This window comes from Thermobia domestica, chromosome 17 (genome assembly GCF_964235325.1).
Source record: "Thermobia domestica chromosome 17, izTheDome1.hap1.1, whole genome shotgun sequence".
NCBI lineage: Eukaryota > Metazoa > Arthropoda > Insecta > Zygentoma > Lepismatidae > Thermobia > Thermobia domestica.
The window spans coordinates 94,565,696-94,586,633 of NC_137470.1; the positions used below are offsets into that span (position 1 = coordinate 94,565,696).

The 20,938-nt window shown below is 34.1% G+C and overlaps 1 protein-coding gene across 2 annotated transcripts in view; it reads right to left on the reverse strand.

Annotated features, from left to right (window-relative positions):
- Window positions 1-436: 436 nt before the first annotated feature.
- The window catches only part of ssp6 (PDZ domain-containing short spindle 6), a 622,397-nt gene continuing 601,895 nt past the window's right edge, over window positions 437-20,938 (reverse strand). The window contains exon 6 of one of the 2 annotated variants that reach the window (XM_081743712.1): window positions 437-19,066. In XM_081743712.1, coding sequence (XP_081599838.1) covers window positions 18,411-19,066 — 656 coding nt within the window. In that variant the 3' untranslated portion in view covers window positions 437-18,410. Of the gene's footprint in view, window positions 19,313-20,938 lie in introns of both variants that reach the window. The other variant, XM_081743711.1, reaches the window with a different exon arrangement.

Here is a 20,938-nt window from a genome sequence, read left to right on the forward strand (position 1 = left end):
TAGGAAACCAAAAATATCATGCTTTGAAAAATGTTTACGACGGTCAATATACATCCTTTTCTGGTCAACTGTTGCTTAGTGGAAGCGTATATGTAATATTCGTGTTACTATTTCAACGAGCAACAATCGAGCATACAAAACCATCGTAAACACTTTGCAAAGAATGGTATTTTTGGCTTTTTACACGTTAGCATATCAACAAGCTATAAAGAACTGCAAAATTTGTAAAACTACTTTTTCTTTAAAATTTTTGCATTCACCCTCTATGTCTACACTTTCAATCGAAACTAATATATTCCTTCACCTTCTACACTTTTGTTTCTACTATCCAATATGTATGTCACATTGTCTTTTTTGGTTTCAATTTTAAAAATTATAATTTGACATCATCTGAAGTACGTCTCAGACCTTGATTCAGTTGTCATCAAATTGTCTGCTATAGGAAGGAGTACCTCTGATACATAGCAGCAAAGTTCTCGTGCTAAAATAATATGGTCACAGTAGTTGCTTACAAAAATCTAGGATGTTCCAAAACTTTTGAGCGGTAATGTATATGTTTGATACTTTGTGGAAATGAAATGCCATTTTCCATGATTTTAGTATTTATAAGTCAAACTTAATTTAAGGACATTACAAATTCATTTTCACAAAGCAAAATAGATTTAAATAGTCTCGAACAAGATATCATTAAAACCTCAAGAGTTTAAAATTACCAAGGAAAGAAGGAATATTTTCCCAGGGCTGAAAAAACAAGATGGTGCAGGTATCCTATAGCCTCAAAATAAAATTACATTATTTTTATCTTCGTCCAGTAAGTTCTATGCTCCTTTTTTTTATTTTAATGATACTAATGTAAGCCAGGCGCGGACCCAGAAATTTCTCTTGAGTGGGGAAGTTCAAAGTAGAAGAATTAGGAGAGGATTCAGACCGGATTGGCACTCCTTGAGTGCAGCCTGGCGAAGAAAAAACATAAAAAATAGAACTTAAAACCAGTTACGAAGATTTGGAGGACGATTCTGCACCCGGTGGACCCTCCCCGTGGGTGCTCCCTCGATATAAGCAATGATCTATAATACGCATAAGCAGATAAATTCAATTCTGAGAATGAAGTTTAAAGTGAATATTTACATAGGTTTTAGTGCATAGGTTGTTGCCCACCGAGTAAGCGCAGGTTAGTGGTAAGTACTCTTGCATTGCAATATGGAGGCACCATCGTTGAACACGACGACCGATCATTCTGAGTGAGGTTTCCCAAGTTCTTTACTCAGTTCCGCCAGGAGAAGGCCAGGAAGGCATCTATAAATATAGCCTCTGGATAACTTCATTTCCGGTTATTGTTCTCGTTGCTGATTATCAAAAATTCCATTGTAAATTGGCCTCGTAGGCTGTATCTGAAAGTGTCTTTGATAAATAAAGAATACTAGCTGAACCTGCGCTCCTACACAGCGCATCATTCACATATGCGCATGAATCTCCTTTTCATTCCTCACAGCTTCTGTACATGTACCTTTGTAGACACAAGTAAAAGACGTCTTGATAAAAGTCGGCAAGGAATACCATAAAGGAAAGATTTTCTCGATTATTTTTTCAATATCTCGCACCGTTTGCAAGATTTGAGCCTACTTCCGGTTGGAGTTTTTAATTCATGTTTGATCAGTGGTTTCTTTCTTCTTGCATGCAGTATGTAATAAGCAAATACATTACACACACAATTCATTATAATGTCAGTCATATATGGTGTTCATTGAGCAAAACGTTCCAAACAATAAAGATTTATCTTAGCCTCGAGAAATGATTATCCTTCGTTTTTTATCATCATTTGGTCATGAAACAAACGCATGAGAGACATACAAACCCTGTATACAAATATGTTGTGTTGCAATGTATAACTCTCAGGATATGATGCTTTACTTTTTTAAAAAATTTCAACACTTCCAGTGTACCCCCTAAAAATGTAATAAAGAAATAACGGCAACGTTTTTTTTTTTAAATATTCAAACAGGGCCGTACCGTGGGGGGGCGAGCGGGGCAACGGCCCCGGGCGCCGAAGTAAGGGGGGACGAAAAATTTGGGAGAAAAAAGGAAAAAAGATAGGAAAAATTGCTTGGAATATATGTATGGGGGTCGCCGTCGTATACTCTCGCCCCGGGCGCTGATTTTCCACGGCACAGCCCTGTATTCAATTAAAACTGAACAATCTTCACAAAATTTGGAATCGATCAGCGAAAACGGCCGTTTCTAGCACTTGTGGTTTTCGAGATCTCATTGTCGAAAAGATTGGAGATAAACATATGAACCTAGCATTTTAATATATAGATAGAAAAACTTAATTATTGTCAGTATAATTAGGATTTTTAAATACTTTAAAAAAAAAACTGAAGTAGCATAATAAGAGTGAAACCAACAGAATATAACGAATATGGCGTAGCTGAAGGGCATTAATTTAACTACTTATTTCAATAAATAATATGTTTTAAATACAATGTTCTTGTGACTCTTACTTAAGTACTTAGGTTCCTTAACAGTTACCTGCACATATATGCATGCAAGCAGAAGATGAATATTGAAAATTGACATTAGATAAATATTTTTTTTATTAATTTGCGAAATTTCTTTAAAATTAAAGAATATATTTATCTTGATATTTTAAGGTTAAAGCATGCACTGGCAGGATAACGAAGCATACAAAATTACCAACAAGTATACATGCTTTCATGCAAACCATAATATGAGGAACCGGATCCCAAGGCAAATAATATACTGAAAATGAAATATGGTACAGTAAATATACTGCTTTGAAATACAGCTTTCACAAATTCTCAAAACAATAAAGATATGTCTTTTTTATTTATTTATTTACTAGTTGAAATGCCCGTTCTTTGTACAAGCGAATAGATTTATTGAAAATAATTGAACTCTCTACCTCCATAGGACACGCCCTTTAATTAATGTGGCATAATAAAAACCCTTAAAGAAGGTACGAATTATGTTCCAAAATTCATTTCAAACGCGTAAGTTGTATGCAGTGATGCTATCACAACCAACAGACATCATCGACTCAAATGTGGAGAACCCGGCGGGAGCTCATGTGGTTCGGATTCCACGTTAATCAGTAGGTCCACGTCTCATATAGCCTCGCTGCTGAAAAGGGACGTTAAACTCCAAATCAACTCAACTCAAATGTGGAGAACTCAACATCGTTTCCTTTAGCCTAACCGACATAACCGTGGGACCAGGGGCGGTGGGTTGTCATGCTGCTACTTTTAAGGGCTCCAAATTTTGGGATGAGTTTTATTTATATATATAAAATTAGAAAATTTCTTCTTCTGGGGATGAGGAATCGCCCCGATCACCCCCCCTTGATCCGCCCCTGTGTGGGACGTAAAATTAACGGTTTTATTTCATTTTTCAAATGTGGGGGGAAAAAATATAGAAACTGGTCTTTCCCTTTCCTTGAAACTGGAATTTTGGAAAATGTTGGGTTACATATCGGCTTATTTGCAATGAGAAGATTATATAGCGAGTTTCATTTTTTTTTTTTTTTTTTTTGAACTTTCAATCACCTTAAGATATTCCCTTTAATCAAACACTGATTGAAACCCAGCTGGAGGCAAGTACTATGATCCAAGTTTATCTCAAAATTTTCAGTTGTTTTCGAGACGAAAATCTTCAATGACTCTGGGTCACATGCCCACTTATTTTTAATGATAAGCTTAATTGCCTAACTTACGGATTCAGTAGTGCTATATTCTGCATGACCGCTTGTGCATGTCAAAGGTCTGTGCTCGATGGGTCCCCAGAATGCTCACGAATGCAAAGAAGCAGATCCAAATGCAGCTGTCCCAAGACTTGTTGAACTCCTTTGAGGAGGATCAGGACAAGTTCCTGGCTGTGAGTTCCAAGTGTTCAATCATCCTCCCTATAGTTTGGACATGGCCCCTAGTGATTATTTTCTCTTCCGAGACCTGAAGAAACACATGCGGTGACGTTTTTCGTCGGACAACGAGGTCCAACACGCTGTTTCCCAGTAGTTTGCAGGCCATGACAAAGATTACCTTTTCTCTGAGATTTCTTCACTACCCACAACGTGGAGACGGTGCATAGACCTCATGGGGTCTACATCGAAAAACAGTGATGATCAGGTGAGCCTATTTGCATTCGTTCCTTCTAGGTAATAACTTATTGGACGCTCCTCGTACCTATAGTAAATGACCTGGGCGATGGTAAGTCAGACACTTCTACTTGTTTTTATATAATAGATTAGCAGATACTGGACCTTTTCTTTTCTGAACATAATTCACTGTATTTTATGGTACTGATAGAGCTACAAACTACAACATGACACTAAGTCTCAAGTCAAAATATGGATGCAAATTAAATCGGGTTAACCATTTACCTACATGCATTGCTCATGAAATGCAAATTACATTGAATCAAACTTTGAAATATTATTGTATGTATGAGGGAAAAAAAAACTGCAATGCTTGCATGATGGCTGTTTACTAACTTAATACAGATTAAATAATGTTAAGAAGATGTATGTCTTAATGGGTTGCATACCTCTCAGGCGTTTGTTTCCTGGCCAAATGATAATGAAAAACGAAGAATAACCATTTCTTCACTCTAACAGTAACTTGAATCTTTATTGTTTGGAGTGTTTTGTCCAATGAACACCATATATCACTGACATTATAATTAATTATGTAATGTATTTGCTTATTACATACTGCATGCAAGAAGAAAAAAAAACACTGATCATACATGAAATAGAAACTTCAACCGGAAGTAGGCTCAAATCTTGCAAACGGTGCGAGATATTGAAAAAGTAATCGACAAAATCTCCCCTTTTTGGTATCTCTTGCCAATAAGACGTCTTTCACTTGTGTCTGTAAAGGGACATGTACAGATGTGAGGAATAACAAGGAGATTCATGCTCATACGTGAATGATGCGCTGTGTAGAGAGCGCAGGTTCAGCTAGTATATCTTAAAATGCTAGGCTTGTATGTTTGTCTGCAATCCTTTCGACAATGAGATCTCGAAAACCACAAGGGCTAGAAACATACCGTTTCCACTGATCGATTGCAAATTTTGTGCAGATTATTCAGTTCTAATTGAATATTTGAAAAACGTAGTCGTTATTTCTTTATTATGTGTTTTAGGGTTACACTGGAAGTGTTGAATTTTTTTTTAAAAAAGTATAAAAGCATCAAATCCTATAAGTTATACATTGAAACACCACATAGTTGTATACAGGAATACTATATCTCTCAGGTGTTTGTTTCATGACGAAATAATAATGAAAAACGGAGGATAACAATTTCTCCAGTCTAAGATGAATTTTTATTGTTTGGAGTGTTTTGCTCAATGTACAACATATATCATTGACATTATAATTAATTCAGTGTGTAATGTATATTTGCTTATTACATACTGCACGCAAGAAGAAAGAAATTACTGATCATACATGAATTAGAAACTCCAACCGGATTTAATCTCGCAAACGGTACGAGATAATAAAAAAAAAATAATAGAAAAGAATCTCCCCTTTATGATAACCCTTGCCAATTTTTATCAAGACGTCTTTCACTTGTGTCTGTAAAGGGACATGTACAGATGTTGTGAGAAATGACAAGGAGATTCTTGCTCATATCTGAATAATACGCTGTGTAGAGAGCGCAAGTTCAGCTAGTATATATATAAAACGGACAAGATGTTCTCTATTACAAAATTACATGGCTGGGATTATACCAGGGATCCTTCGCACTAGAAAATAAAGTTCTCTTACTGAGCAACCATACTCCCCCGTCTCCCAGCATCTGATCAAAGGAACCAGTTTACTTCTTTATATTCACGTTATGTAAAAATGTGTATGTAATGTATTGCAAAGATTAATAATTAATATGTAACTCGAAAATATCGAGTTTTATAGTAAGTAAAAATAATCTAATTATTCCGAGTATTTTAAGTTTCCTTTTTCAAATATACCGTTTTGAAAAATAAGGAAAACGAGTAAAACAATGAGTCAAAATACATTGTCATTCTACTTACATATTTCTGTAATTCCTGAATTTATATAGTTCCAAGCTTTCGACTCTCTCCTGCAGTCTTGGTCACGGAGGTTAAAAACAGGAAGAAAAAGAATAGAAACGTCAAAGAATAAAAAGGGACGGATTTACCAAGGAAAGAGTTGTGTTGTACAAACAACACGTTGTCCAATACGTCAGCGATCTTCAGATGAAGTGAAGCAAACTAAACTATGACGGAATCAATATGCGCCTTTTCTGTTCCTTGTTGGGAGCTTTGCCAACTCATGTTATTTTTTATTGTCATACCAATGCTGTGAAAATTTTGTAGTTACCGCCTCCCATTTATGACTCAATTATCTCTTGTCTAAATTTAATTTTGTTTTTTTTAAAATGAATAAATTAATTTTCAAAACCAGTCTCTACTTCACTTCTAGCTTCAAATAAAATTTTTTAATCTTCTACCCTGTGTTGCGTTTCTTTTAAATGTTTCGATAAACCTGACACTGGATTTTTTGCTTTTGAATGCCAAATGTGTTTCTTTACTTAAACAATTTTTTTTTTGTTTTGTTTTGCGCATATAACTCTTTTGGCAACTGCATTTTATTTCGTAAATACCCCAGTTTTCATTGGGATCCGTGTAATAACTCTTAAATTGGGTGATTTTTTTCCCTAAAGTTTTGGGGGTTTTAAGGCTGTGCAAAAACCATATTGTGTATAGATTCTATTGAATGCGGTTTTCAATCTGGTAAAAATAGGCAATCCAATCCATTTTTTATCCTTTAAGTCGGTTTCAGGTTTATCGGAACTTAAATTCCTTTTAACCTGATTATACCAATAATTTAATAATGAAGCTGGGTACCCATTCAAACTACCCAGTTTCATCAGGTGTTCAATCTCGGTTTGTAAATCTGCTTTTAAGGAAGTGAGACGTATGACACGCAAAAAAAAAAAAAAAAAAAAAAAAATCTTCCAAATGTTTGCTTTGGTACCTGCTGAATGTGTAGCTTTGTAATGACTGTACTGTGTACCTGCTGTTGACTTGTGGTAGACACTGATGATGGATTTGTTGTTATGCCTTCTTACATTAAAATATACTGGACTAACAAGAATGCTTAAATTTAACATACACAAAGCACAAAATTAATATGTTACACTTCTTTCTAACTCTGATAGATGGCAGAACATGATGAAGATTGAAAACCACGTTCAAACCTAATATTTAAGCCATAGAAGCTAGCTTTCTAACACATAGCTGTTCCCCCGTCAACACGATAGCGGCCGCAATGTTGGCGCTAAATTCCGCAGCCGTCACTGTCACGATTGTAGCAGTGAGAAAGTTAAAAGAAAAATTAACAACAAAGTGTTCTAGTTATATTGTGCATGGAAACAAATTTAAAAATTACCGCCGTTTGAAAAGTAAACAAATTATTAATTCTGTAAGTATGAAGGTACAATATGTAGGAGGATGCTGACGTCAAGTAGTCCTGTTTAACATGTGTTACAAATTATGTTGTTCCTGATTTCATACTACCATTCTCTGATATGTATTAAAATATACGCGACAGATTTATAAAGTATTAAAATATATTGATCATAAGAATTATATGCGATAAGTATTACTATTATATGCGATACAGAATGTACGAACATTTTGCTGATTTTTCTAAATACGGTAAGAAGTTATATTTATTTATTTATTTATCTGTTCAAATCAATCTCTTATGATATATACTGCCAGAATGCAGGTAGGTTTCGCCAGGCCGCTTTAATTATATCCATGGTCATTTCTGCGCACCCATATTCAAACAGAAGTTATGAACTAGTGTATTCGTATTCTTTTCTGATCCTTCAAATCATAGTTATTTATGAATGTACGATATGCATTAAGGTGGTAGCGATGCACACAACCGACAGCCAACGAAACTAATTTAAAAGGAACAGAACGTGCCAAATTACTTGTATACATCAAGAGAGGGTCCCCGCTTGTCTAGTAGGTAGTGCGCACGCCTTTGATACATGTGGTCCTGGGTTAGGTTTCCAGTGGAAGACCATTGAAGGCATCGTGGTTGTTCGGAATCAGTCTTAAACTACGGATTAATGTCTCATATAGCCCTGTTGCTGAAAGGAGACCTAAACTTTAATAAACGAAAACAGCGAGAGGAGTAATATCATGTTACAATATATATATACATTTTTAATATTGCACTCTATCACATACACTCAAAAACCCATTTGCAGTTCAGCTCCGGGGACTACTACTGAACAGATACTTGTGCATGTTGGTCTGATTAAAAAAAAAAAAAAAATCCTTTCTATCATCATCACTGTTAACATATTTCTTGAGAGGAGCGATATTAATGATATTTTACTATTATTAATTATTTTAAGTTTTCTTAGTAATAGTAGCCTAATACAATTTCAAGTGAACCCTCTAGCTGGCGAATTTTGACACAAGAAACTAATTTTAGATTTTAGAAAAATATTGCAACTTTGTAATAAACAATAAGGGAATATATTGCATCTTCCCTTTATAAAACATTTTACATAGTATTTACAACAAAAAAATTATTAAATAATTTTCTACAGCGGACTTTCCATCATCAGCTCTCTTCAACTTTCATTCACTCAATTTGCATTCATTCATACTCTTTCTCTACTATTTACATCATTTTCTGAAGATTATTGTCCAACTGATAATACAAAAGATTTCTTTATGATAAACTTTTAAGTGGAATTAAAGAAGTCTCCACAGTTCAAGCTGGTACTTATATAAAGTGCCTGACACTCGATACCATAAGGAATATAAGACAATATACAGAAGCTTATAGACAGTTGTGATGCTCTTGTTTTCATTTTTGTCAATATCTTATGTTTACTCCAGAAAGATCATATTCCCATATCACGCTCCTCACGTACTTCAATCGGTTCAAGCTTGTGCATACAGTGTTTAATATTAAAAAAATATTCTGGTTGAAAAAAAAAGAACACCAGATAAAACAACTCTACAAACCTTACAAAATCCGAATTCAACGATTATATTTAATTGTAAATTATGTAACAATCAATTAGCATATATTCACTTATTATGTGCACTTCCATAATAAAGGGCAAAAAAATATCATGACATCTATCTTTTATATATAAACAAGTGTGTATATGTGCGTACTGTCAAAAATAGCCAGTTTATATAAATTAAATAATACCTGGTATCTAAAATGTTTAATTGACTATGTTGATTTAAATTTGGAGGAGTTAGTTCAGATATTATAGGAGAATATATATTACAAAGGAAGGTATACTCAACAGCTTACTGGTATAATGAGATAGATTTAACTACTTATGTCTTATTTCTAGATGTACTAAATGAAGAGCCCTATACAAGACATGAAAGAGGGCTATTCAAATCCTAGGAAAGGAAAAAAAGAGCATCTCAAAAAGGACTCAAACCAAACCATTATTAAATCGATGTGAACTATAATACAACAGACGGAACAGTTTAATGATATTGTGAAGATAAATGAAAGCAAAATGGGTTGATTGTTTGAAGATAAATGTCCCTTTTCATCACGGAGGCTATATAAGATGGCTTCTACTGTTAATGTAGCATGTGAATCACTACTCAGGTTTGTATTAGAGGTAAGTGCTCTCTCTGGAAATGAACGTCAAATTGAACAGAAGCCTTACCTTTGTACCCGTAAATATTATAATATTGATTGTTTTCTAGCAAATTGTTTCTATTTTGAAACATCTTCTAATACTTTAAGTAATTGTTAATAAAAAGCATTAATTTCCACATTTGATCAGCAAAGAGTGAGGAAAGGAGCATACAAAATGGAAAAGCATTTTTGTTTCCGAATTGGGTAATTAGAGATGAGGCACCATTATTCTCCCTAATTGATGACAAAATTCTACTGATAGTAGTAGTATGAATTTCTACACTTAAATGACAATAACATTATGAACAAAAGTTGCAAAGAAAGAAGAAAAATATATTAACATTGCCTGAATAGATGTAACATGTAAATTTATTAATACGGGATAATAGCAGGGATATAATGGAGCGTATACGAGAGTATACGGCGTATACCCACCTAAATTTTTCATAGCCCAGCGTATACTTACCTTAAATTTACGAAAGAATGAGCGTATATTGGTATGCGTATACGCCTAGTAGACGTGCGTATACGCTTTACTGTTTTAAACGATCGAGCGTATACCTGCCAAAAGTTCTAGCATTACATCACTGGATAATAGTGATAATTTGGCTCGTTATTGTAGAAGCATTTGTGTAAGAATAGTGAGGCTAAACAAGCATTCAACAGGAAAAGAGGACTGCTAACATCAGGAAATGTGTCGTTGGACGTTCGAAAACAATTTATTAAGATTCTGGTGTGCACCATGGTGCTTTACCGATCAGAGATGTGGAGATTAAAACAAGCTGAAATATCCAAGCTGGAAGCATTTGAAATATGGTATTTGCGCAGAGTGCTGCGCATATCATGGCCAGAAAGGAAAAGGAATGAAGACGTATTAAAGGAAGCTAATGAAGGACGACTGATCATAAAGTTAATAGGAAAAAGAAGAAACAGCATGCTTGGCCATCTCATTCGACATTCCGACTGGATCACCGTGTTGATAGAGGGAAAGGCAGGAAGAAGACCGAGAATAGAATACCTACATGCAGTTACGAAGAAGAGATCTTACCAAAGTTTAAAACAGCTCTCCCAAGGGAGAGAAATGTTTTAAAATTTCCATGTTGCCCACCAACCTATGGTTGAGGTTAGAAAGAAGATGATTGTAGGAGATTAGTTGAAGATGAACATCTACACAGTTTGCAAGCATGTAAAAAAGGATTATTAGTGTAGTCAAGAAGTTCATGGATATTTATGAAACTATTAATGCAGCAAGCCTGTCATAATGTATGAATTTTCTGACAGCTGACTAGTAGCACACACTTACATTGAAATGGAAACGGAAACCAAATCTTTAGTTAAACACTCCATGGTTATGACCTTCATGCCAAAGGAGATGCATGATAAATGCAAGTAAATTATTGTAGAAGAATTCATATAATGAAAATATTGGAGGAAACACGAGAATATTGATAAAACTCACAGACTGATGTTGTCTACCACAAGACCACATGATTTTTGATTGAAACAAAGTTCTGTTGCACCAAAAGTGAGCGATCTAGCATTAAGCTGCCACCCAGATATGTATCTGACCATCTTTAAATCTGACATGGTTTGTATCAGATGCCTAAAAACTGTGACAAAACTACAAAGGCAACAGTTAGATTAACTTCTGAAAACATGGTATTTTGCTGCTGTAATATTAAATATTTTCAATGCACTGGCTCCAAAAGCAACAGATGACATCATTAAATTTCACTCAATATTAGTGAGTTTAATACTTCTCAACGTCATATAATGTTCTCACTTATAAAGAAATGTGGTATATATATTCTAAACACGAGAGAGATTCTCCTAGAAAATTTTATTTTCTCTCCAACTTCAATTGTAGAACCTTGTAAATTTCACAATGTGAAACATCCCCAAGACCGATGTTGTAATATATTCATGCACTTAAAAAACTAATGATTCATTTCTAGATTATGGTAGTAAGACATCTAATCGTATCCAGAGTAAGGTATCTAGAATGAATCTTTTAGCGATATTCTAAACATTGTCGAAAGAAACAAGTAAATAATAAATCAAGTTGAATAGTTGGAATAAGATTGCTGTAGAAAGAGATCGCTATGGTTGAACGGCTACGATACATATAGTAGTTTTCTATGAATAGCTAACAAGAATATTCACAGCATAACCAAATTTTACCTCAATACAAAGCATGTCGAAAGGTCCACGTACTATAGAAGTGCCATGCATTTTACTTTAATACTTTCCTTGTGAGAACCTCGTAGGTCTAGAAAGCTCCCGATAGGCTGGTTATCGATGGAGAGACGCTGCGCGCTGACCACACGCTCGTCGCTTCGCTGGACGTAGTTCCACCAATCTCTAACAGATGGCGTGGAGAGGCTCAAGCCCACAATCGGGCCGTTACGTTCAGTTTTTTGTTTTTATGTTAAACAAAAAACTTAACGTAACGATCGTTTCATACAGTGGTTTCAAATATAAAAGTCAAACAATGGAATATTTTACATGATATATAACAAGAAGTAGTCTCCATAAACATGGAAAGCAGAGTAGTGGTATGAGCGGAGGAGTACAGTAATGTTAACCTTAGTTTCTTATATATTCAGGACAATGATCCATCCATACCAAGTGAAGATCCTTCTTCATTTAGTTGTCTGAAGATAAAACCGTTTCCCGGCACACATAACCTTGCGTCCTATGAAAGTTTTATATAAATAAGTTGTGGTTACATTCAATTACCGATCAACGCAAAGTAATTATACAGCCATCTGAATTCATACCGGATATGAAAACCCATAACAAATTATTGGATTAGTCCTAAGACCAACGCTTCACAGGCAAAACAAAAAATATTTCCTTTTTCAATAATGACTCGAACCTAGATGGAAACTGATTATCATCCTTAGAATAAACATTCTTCAGTAGAGGTGCAATATTATCAAATAATAGGAATGAAGCAATTGTATAAGTTGTGCATCAACCAAGAGAGGGGAAAACACTAGAAGAGAACTAGTCAGAAGACTATTCATATGAATTGAATTTTAACACCTGAAGAGTCAATGAAATGTCAAGAGAGTAGAAGAAGTGAGATAGATATGAAGGAATTTATCATGGATATATCATTAGGGAAAATCCGAAGTTTCGGATTCAGAGACACGAGATGATCGTCCGGTAATGTAATAAAAGGTAGTCAGTAACAACTTGACTTACAGTTGAGCTAGTGAACAAAAAATATATAAGAGAGAAAGCGAGACAAGGAGGAGGAGGAGGAGGATAAATATTGATGGAATAGGAGTCTTTTGCTAGTAGTGGATGCAAAATGCCATGGAGGTTGTCAGATGTCCTATTAGAAAAAAAAAAGTGATACAGTGTGTTTTTGTCGTAGTGAAGATTAATTATTGATATCATTTCACACACATACACACACGCACAAAGTAATTTTCATATAGAACTAGCTCATAATGAATGAAATGAAAAATTAAACTAGTTGAGAATGCTCCAACAGCATTGCCATAACGAACTTAAAAAGAATGGAGAGACGGAACGGGAAGAATAACTGTCATTGCTCCTAGATGTAAAACTAAATTTTTTTATCCGTACCTTCTTTTTATAGCAAAAATTAGCAAAATGTCGTCTCTCTATGACTTACAGTTCTCGAGATATGGCTGCTTAAATATCCAGAAATTCGAACTTTTTGACCAATATCTGGGAAACGGTGGCCAGTTGGCCAGTGGCCACCGGTTACTATTTGGTACCAAAATATTTACCATCCTCTCAGGTATTGATCAACATCATTACTCTACAACTTATGGTTTCCGAGCTGTCTTAAAAATCTAGAAATTGGCCATTTTTGGCCAATATCAGGGGAACGGTAAGTCATAGAGAGATTATATTGATGTTAATCAATACCTAAGAATGTGGTAAACGTTTTGGTACCGATACTAATTGGTGGCCACTGGCCAACTGACCATTGGCCAAACCAGTGGCCATTAATTACTATTTGTACCAAAATATTTACCATCCTTTTAGATATTGATCAAGACCAATATAATCTCTCTATGACTTGCGGTTCCCGAAATATGGCTCCTTAAATCTCTGGAAATCGGCCATTTTTTGGCCAATATCTCGAGAACGGTAAGAGTGATGCGATTTAATTATTTTCTCTGGTGGTTTTTGATGCTCTATCGAATGCAGGGTTCAAAATTGAAAAAATCGCAAATAACAGACAGACGGACACACAGACACACAGACATAGAGAATTCAGTAACGAACTTTTTAAGTTGGTTGAAAAGTGTGAATGATAACATTATGGACAAATTAGACTGATGAACAAAGTAAATCAATTAAAACAGAACTTGGAACGTTTTGGCTAACTGAAGAAACTAAAGAAATATGAGGAGAAAATGGAAAGATTGCACATTACACTGCAATATGAACGTAATCGGCAGCAGACTAACCAAAGAGTTGAGGGACAAAAGTGTTGTTTTGCTTGGCGTAGTACATTAGAAATTGTGTCAAGTAGATAAAATCAAGCAATATGGATACATTTACTTAATGCTTGAAATAAGAAGTAGCCAAGTTGTATGGTGGACGCTAATTATGTATCATACCCGAGATTCCACCATCTGGACGCCGAAGTGTATTTGGTAACTTAATCGGCATACAGGAAAGAAAGGACCATGTTACACTAGTACCATCGGCGTAATTTGAAAGCTCCCCACGCGTAGAACAGAAAAAACTCCAACTGCTTGCAGATAATTAGCGCCTCAACTAGCACATGTGACATTGCCCAACAGTTGGTGAAGCCACCAGACAGTGACCAATATTGCATACCTGTTGTTATTCAAAACTACGCAATATAGAGAGGAATATTTTTTCTTAGGATTTACAGAAACACACTGAAATTTCACTTGAAGTTCATAAAGAATTAAATAGGGAATTTGAAAACAGTGATAATATCACCACAGAGCAATAGACCATTTTGGAAAACTAAGTAAAGCACTTAATTTATAAGTATATGATAAAATAAACTAACTAGAGGAGGACGAGAAGGAAGTGCAAGATTGCACACGCTTGTTACAATCCGAATCTCTATTCCGGCGGACTGCTCAGTAGTTGAACGATAAACATGTTTTCTTGCTTGCCTAAACTTCGTCATCATGACATTAGTGTCGCTCGAATATTTAGTCAATGTGTATTAACCCTGTCTACATTGCACCAGCACCGTCGTCGGATAGAGACCACAGGAAATCTAGAGGGCTTCAAATGCAAAAGAGGGAGACAGGCAATTCGTGACTCAAAGCACGTCAGGTTCCAGACGCGTTGGTTAACCATAAAATAGTGGATTTGATCGTCCAAGAAGACAGCATTTACCAATATTGCTGCTTTCTTGCCTGACGATTTTCCATGACTTACGAGTTCTATCAATTATATTAAAGACGAAAATAAATTTCAAAAGTTTCCTTCAACATGTCTTTCTACGAGGAATGCGCTATTCACTTAATATAGTAGTCCTGCAATCAGAATGCCTATTTCTGAGCTTCGGAAATCCATACACGACAATAAGCAATGTCATCAAGTGCGTTAATAATAAAATGTTTGAGCTGGTAACATCAGTACTAGAATTACTGGACTTTTTTCTAAGCATCCAACATTTGGAGTGTAGTGTGTACATCCGAGATGTACTTCCTATGTCTCTCGAGAACGCACATAATAAGTTAAGCGACTGCAAATTAACAGAACGCAATCTTATAGCTCAGCAGCAAGATGCGCAGTCAGATGTCAATTTGGATAATGATAGATTGGGCAAGTTAAACTCATCTTTTGGCCAGAAAAATCATCAAATATCATCCCTTTGGACTGTAATTAATGATTTTTTTTTCTACAAGAAAATCATAAATCATCCAGATTTAATTGCAACTCATGAAGTTGCTGATGACACTATTAGTGAACTGCAGTTGTAACATACCTAAGACGCTTATGAACGCTGTATTATAGAACTTAGACATGGGTGTAAAACATTTTAGCCTAATCAGCTGTATTTGATGTGCATTTGTTTGTTTGTTCTCTGGCATGAACACGTTTCTCGGGATAGTATCAAGAATGAATAGATAGTAACGAGTTTGCCAGTTTTTTTTTTTTTTTTTTTTTTGTCTGATATTTAAACAGCTGTTTTTTCAATCATTAACATTATTCAGTATTTTTTAGTGAAATGGTTGTGCCTCACTTGAACTTCATTATTTCTCTATTTTTCCAACATCTCTGTTAATTTATTCCGTAGCATTACTTTCTTATCTTTATTTGGGTTCTCAAGTACTCTTCTTAGGAGTCAAATTTGTATGTTCTCATACCCTACAGTGTATGTTTTCAACTTCTAACCATTCTTAACGAAAATTCTTGATGTATACCTAAATGTACAAAGTATGATCAGAAGGTGAAACCTGTATCAAGACTTCACCATCTCTCCCTCTCTCTCTGAAAAAAACCTACAATCTGTAATGCAGTATCTTTTACTCTAATCTCGATAACATGAAATTTGTCCTTAGTCTGGTTAGCATTGTCATAGGCGGACAAAAGTTAGGAGCTCTTTAGTTAGGAGCGCTTTATAATTGAATTTTTCATCACTTGTTACGTTACTTCATAGTTACTCAAAATTAGTGCAACATTTGAAACATGGTTACATTCTTTTGTCATCAAATGATACATTTCAATTTTGGTTCAACTATTCGTGGAAGTTGAAGTTACGACAAACATATTTATTAACATTATGTTTGAACTAGTCACAGATGAAAATTTCCAACAAAAAATCAAACACTGTAAAAATTTATTGTCCGATTTTTAGTAAGGTTTGTAGAAGGAAAATACTATCTTTTATTACTTCTCAACATACTCTATATATAAAAAACGGACACATTAATTTTAATTTAATTAAATTAAGAACTGATTTACTTCCTACATGGATTTAGTTTAACACATATTCGAACTTAAGGATACCTAAGGTATTAAACTATAACTTCCATGTTCATTTTTTTCTCTCTCTGAGTACAACTGTAAAAATAGTAGATCAACACAAATATTGTGTTGAGACAATCAGTATAAATTAGCAGTTTTGTTGTCAGAAAAAAGTAATAATATTAAAGGCCAACTAGACGGAAACATACTTCTTGTCAGAATTGGTTATGAAGTACGTGAGAAGCGTAACGCCAATTATTGAATTTAATTGCTTATAGTATACACAAGAAAAATATCACACACACACACAAATACATTTTTTGGCACTTTCGCCAACTATAAACCTAAAAAAAATCTATGTATCTATTACATTATAACTCTGTTATTCTTTAATATAACGGAATGGTAGTATATATTACATTGTATTTTCTAAAAAAATAAACTAACAATCTAATAAAAACTCAAGTAACTATAATACACAAAGTTTTCTCATGAACTATTTCGGAAAAATACAACATAGAATAAACAACAAAATAATACAACAAACATAAGAAACAATAGATTTCAAACTATTAGCTTTGAAACTAATTTATCATTATCTCATGCTATACCAGCAAGGTAATTAAGATATTGACAGCGCTTCTGAGAATATTTCTATTTGTGTACAATATACTCAGTGAGTTGATGTTGAGTCAAATTGTGTATTTCAAGTTCCAATTGCATTTATACACTCATTGCAGTCAAAGAGCAAAGTACAAACATTTTTTAAAGTCATCTACAACATTCTCTTTCTGTTATGAATGACCCGCTGTTATATCTGGAATACCGTGTAGTTGACTACGTTTATTTTTTCAATCTCTCTCTCTCTCTCTCAAAAACAACACACACACACATATATATATATATATCCACAGGAACACATACAAACTTGTATACTCATGTATTGGCTTCAAAATGTCTTCCCACTAAGAAACTACTACATGATAAGCAAACAAACTTTAATTCTGTGTAACATTTACAATAAAACTTAAAATTAAACCTGAATATTAAAATAACACAGATAATTTCCTAACGTGTGAAGGTTACATTGTTTTAAATAATTTCGTATTAACATTTCTAAACATGAGATAATGTTCACTGATTATAATTATTATTGTTAAAAGAAACATTTTTCAAAAATAAATAAATAATCAAATCCATTAATTCAGGAATATTTCTTGCCTTACTTCAAATTCATTTAAATTAAAACAATAAGCTACTGTATTGATATATCCATTTAAGCTTAAGTTAAAGAAGTATAATCTTTCAGATTCTTTTACTTTTACTGCATATTAAAACAGTTCGATTTTTTTTTCGAATGGTTATTTTGTTTATTCATCGCTAGAACCTGATTACTAGAAGATCATTATAAGTACACAAAAATTTATTAATATAAACAGAATAACTGGTATCTGTTAAGCATTCTTAAAGTCTCGTACTGTAAAAAGTTGTAAAACAAAACTGGTTAGCACATGATTTGCGGTTTTGTACCATACACACAACACAAATTACAAGGAAATGCCATTGGACCTTGAATATTTTCAGTACTTACTATATGAAGGGCATTAACCATTCAAAGCAATAACTTACCAGTGTCATATGATAATTTCACATTCTTAAATGTCAACGAACAATTTGAAGTACGTGAATTGCTTTTCAAGCACTAAAACAACTTTTCATTTTTGTCCTTTTCTCTGCACTCATCACTTATTTCTTATTTTCCTATGTGCCAAATTGTCACAGCCTAGTAACTTCCGACGTATCGGATTTCCTTGGTAACGGTTTATCAGTCTGACTAGCTTTGTCGGTTTGGTTCTTGTGACCTGAATTAGAGCTGCATATATTTGGATTGGAGGCACCCGACGGCCCAGGACGAGGAAAAAAAAGATTGTCCGTCGATTTCCTAGGAACAAAATGCGTTTTCTCGTTGACTGGTGAGGTAGCATCCAAACAATCACAACTGAGACTCGAGTCAGATAACGTAGGATCTGAATATTTCGGCAGTCCCAACAAACTCTCCGTGGATTTTGGTGTTATTCTACTCGGATAACTGGAGACATGATGAGGATTGTAGAACATATGCGCTTGTTTCTTAATGTTCTCTCTGTAGTCGTAATGCTTCTGTGAAGAACTTTTATAGCTTTTGTGGACGGACTTTCCTTTGGGTGTTGCCGTGTCCAGATATCCATAACCAAATCCGTACCCACCGAAGGCTTTTGTTGTCAAGTTATCCCATGACTTGGGTTTCACCGAAGTGTAAGATGCTGGAAGAGGCTGCTGCGATGTCATGTATTGACGTTCTGTTGTTCCTTTCTGGTGAGAGGAAGATGACCGCTTGGTAGATTTCGACCGTTGCCTTCCATGAGGAGGTCCCATCCCAGTGTCCGAGAGAGCTGAAAAGTTCATACCACCTTCATTGTCCCAGTACAAAGTATCAGTACTGATAGAGGTAGTGTAAGAAGCTGTAGTGTCTTCTAAGCTACTGTCTCTACCTGTGCTGAGGTCACTTGAGGTGCATGAGTGAAGGCTGCAGTGACTAGCTGGAGTGCCAAAATACCGGCTACGCTGATAAGAGGGCTGTGAAATGATCGGATGAACAGGGCTTGTGGGGGGGATTCGATTTCCTTTCTCCTTCCAAGCTAAAAGAATCAAACAAAAAAATTAATTGCAACTACACAAGCATAGAAGGAAATGGCTGCTTTAACCCCTTTACTAAAGATTTCTTAAGTAATTTTCGAAACGCGAAAAGAATTTTAAAATGTTAAGTATCTATTTCTGAAGGAAATTCGATAGTAACAGAGCAACGAAATAAGAAAGATCACACACACATATATATATATATATATATAATTACAAAAATAGTTAATAAAGTAATATCTGCGTAATAGGTTAGAGGTCCGAAATTAAAGGCCAATCATTATGTTTTGAAAATATATATATATAAGATCATTTATAGAATATATGTCATTTTGGGTATTATCAATTTTGTTCTTGTTAATTATAATACTAGTAACTGGAAAATCAAGAGATCATTTATAATTCTTAACGGTACGTTTGTTTATATTTGTACTGTTGAGAACAATGTTCATTGTGTTTTAGTTTTATCATATTATTATTTCTCATAATTAATTTTGCAATTCACGGTAATTACAAGAGAAATTTAACATAAATATTTATGAATTCAAATAATAAACTGCTAAGTAGTTTTAAGCAAGTGATATGTAATTTAGTGATTTAATCTTAACTAAATTTACACCCTTGAATTTATGAAAATGAATTTCGTCGCAGAACATTAATAGATGATTTCCCTTTTAGTAACTTTTTATTAGTGAATTTATAATATCAACTTACTTAATTATTTATGAACACCATTTTCCTTTAGTTTTTAATGAATTTTTCAAAAATTTGACATTTTGAGACCTGAAGATATTTTATGTTGATTAATATTTCTTGTCTTCGCTTTTATTTATTAATAATTCTGCATGTATTTTAATGATATTAAATATGACTAAATTTTTAAATGACAGTTTGAGAGCATTTACCAGGCTCACAAGAACAAAAAAACAAGTATGGTCTTTGATTCACTCTTGTTTAGCTCATGAAAAACTGTGTGAAAGATCTTGTTTAAGTTAAACAAATTTAGATAGTACCTATAATAAGAAATAAGAAAACCTTTAAAAGGACTACGAATTTTTTAATATATTATATATAGAGCTAAGAAAATGTTACACATATTTTCAGTTTTTCTGATCTTGAAAATAGACAGTACATTCTCATATGACATGAATTTTCTTTATAGTTCTTTATAATAATAACGTTATCTTCATTGTTTTATTCACCATATATTAATAACTAAAATTCAGTAATAAATTTATTAAAAAGAATAACAGTAGTTGTTAGAATCGTGAAAAAGCCGATTATCTACTTTTGTCTAGTGAAGGGGTTAACGATTTTAATGGTGGCAAAAGGTCAGGATGCTAAGCTCTTCATTCAAAATGAAAGGTAAGTGCCTTGGGTTGATGTATTGGGTTATTATAAAAAAAATATAAACGTCAAAAAAGCATTTAAAATAGCTACAGGAGATTGGAAAGGCTAAGAGAAAGCAAACGTAAACAGGCCACATAAAGATACACATTTTCTTTCAACTTACTTGACTGGACCTCAGAATTACAAACCATTTTTAGTATTAGAGCTCACATAGATAGATTTAATTCAGTCTAAAGTTGTAGATTAACTTTTGTTAGGGTGGCCAAATATTGAAAATT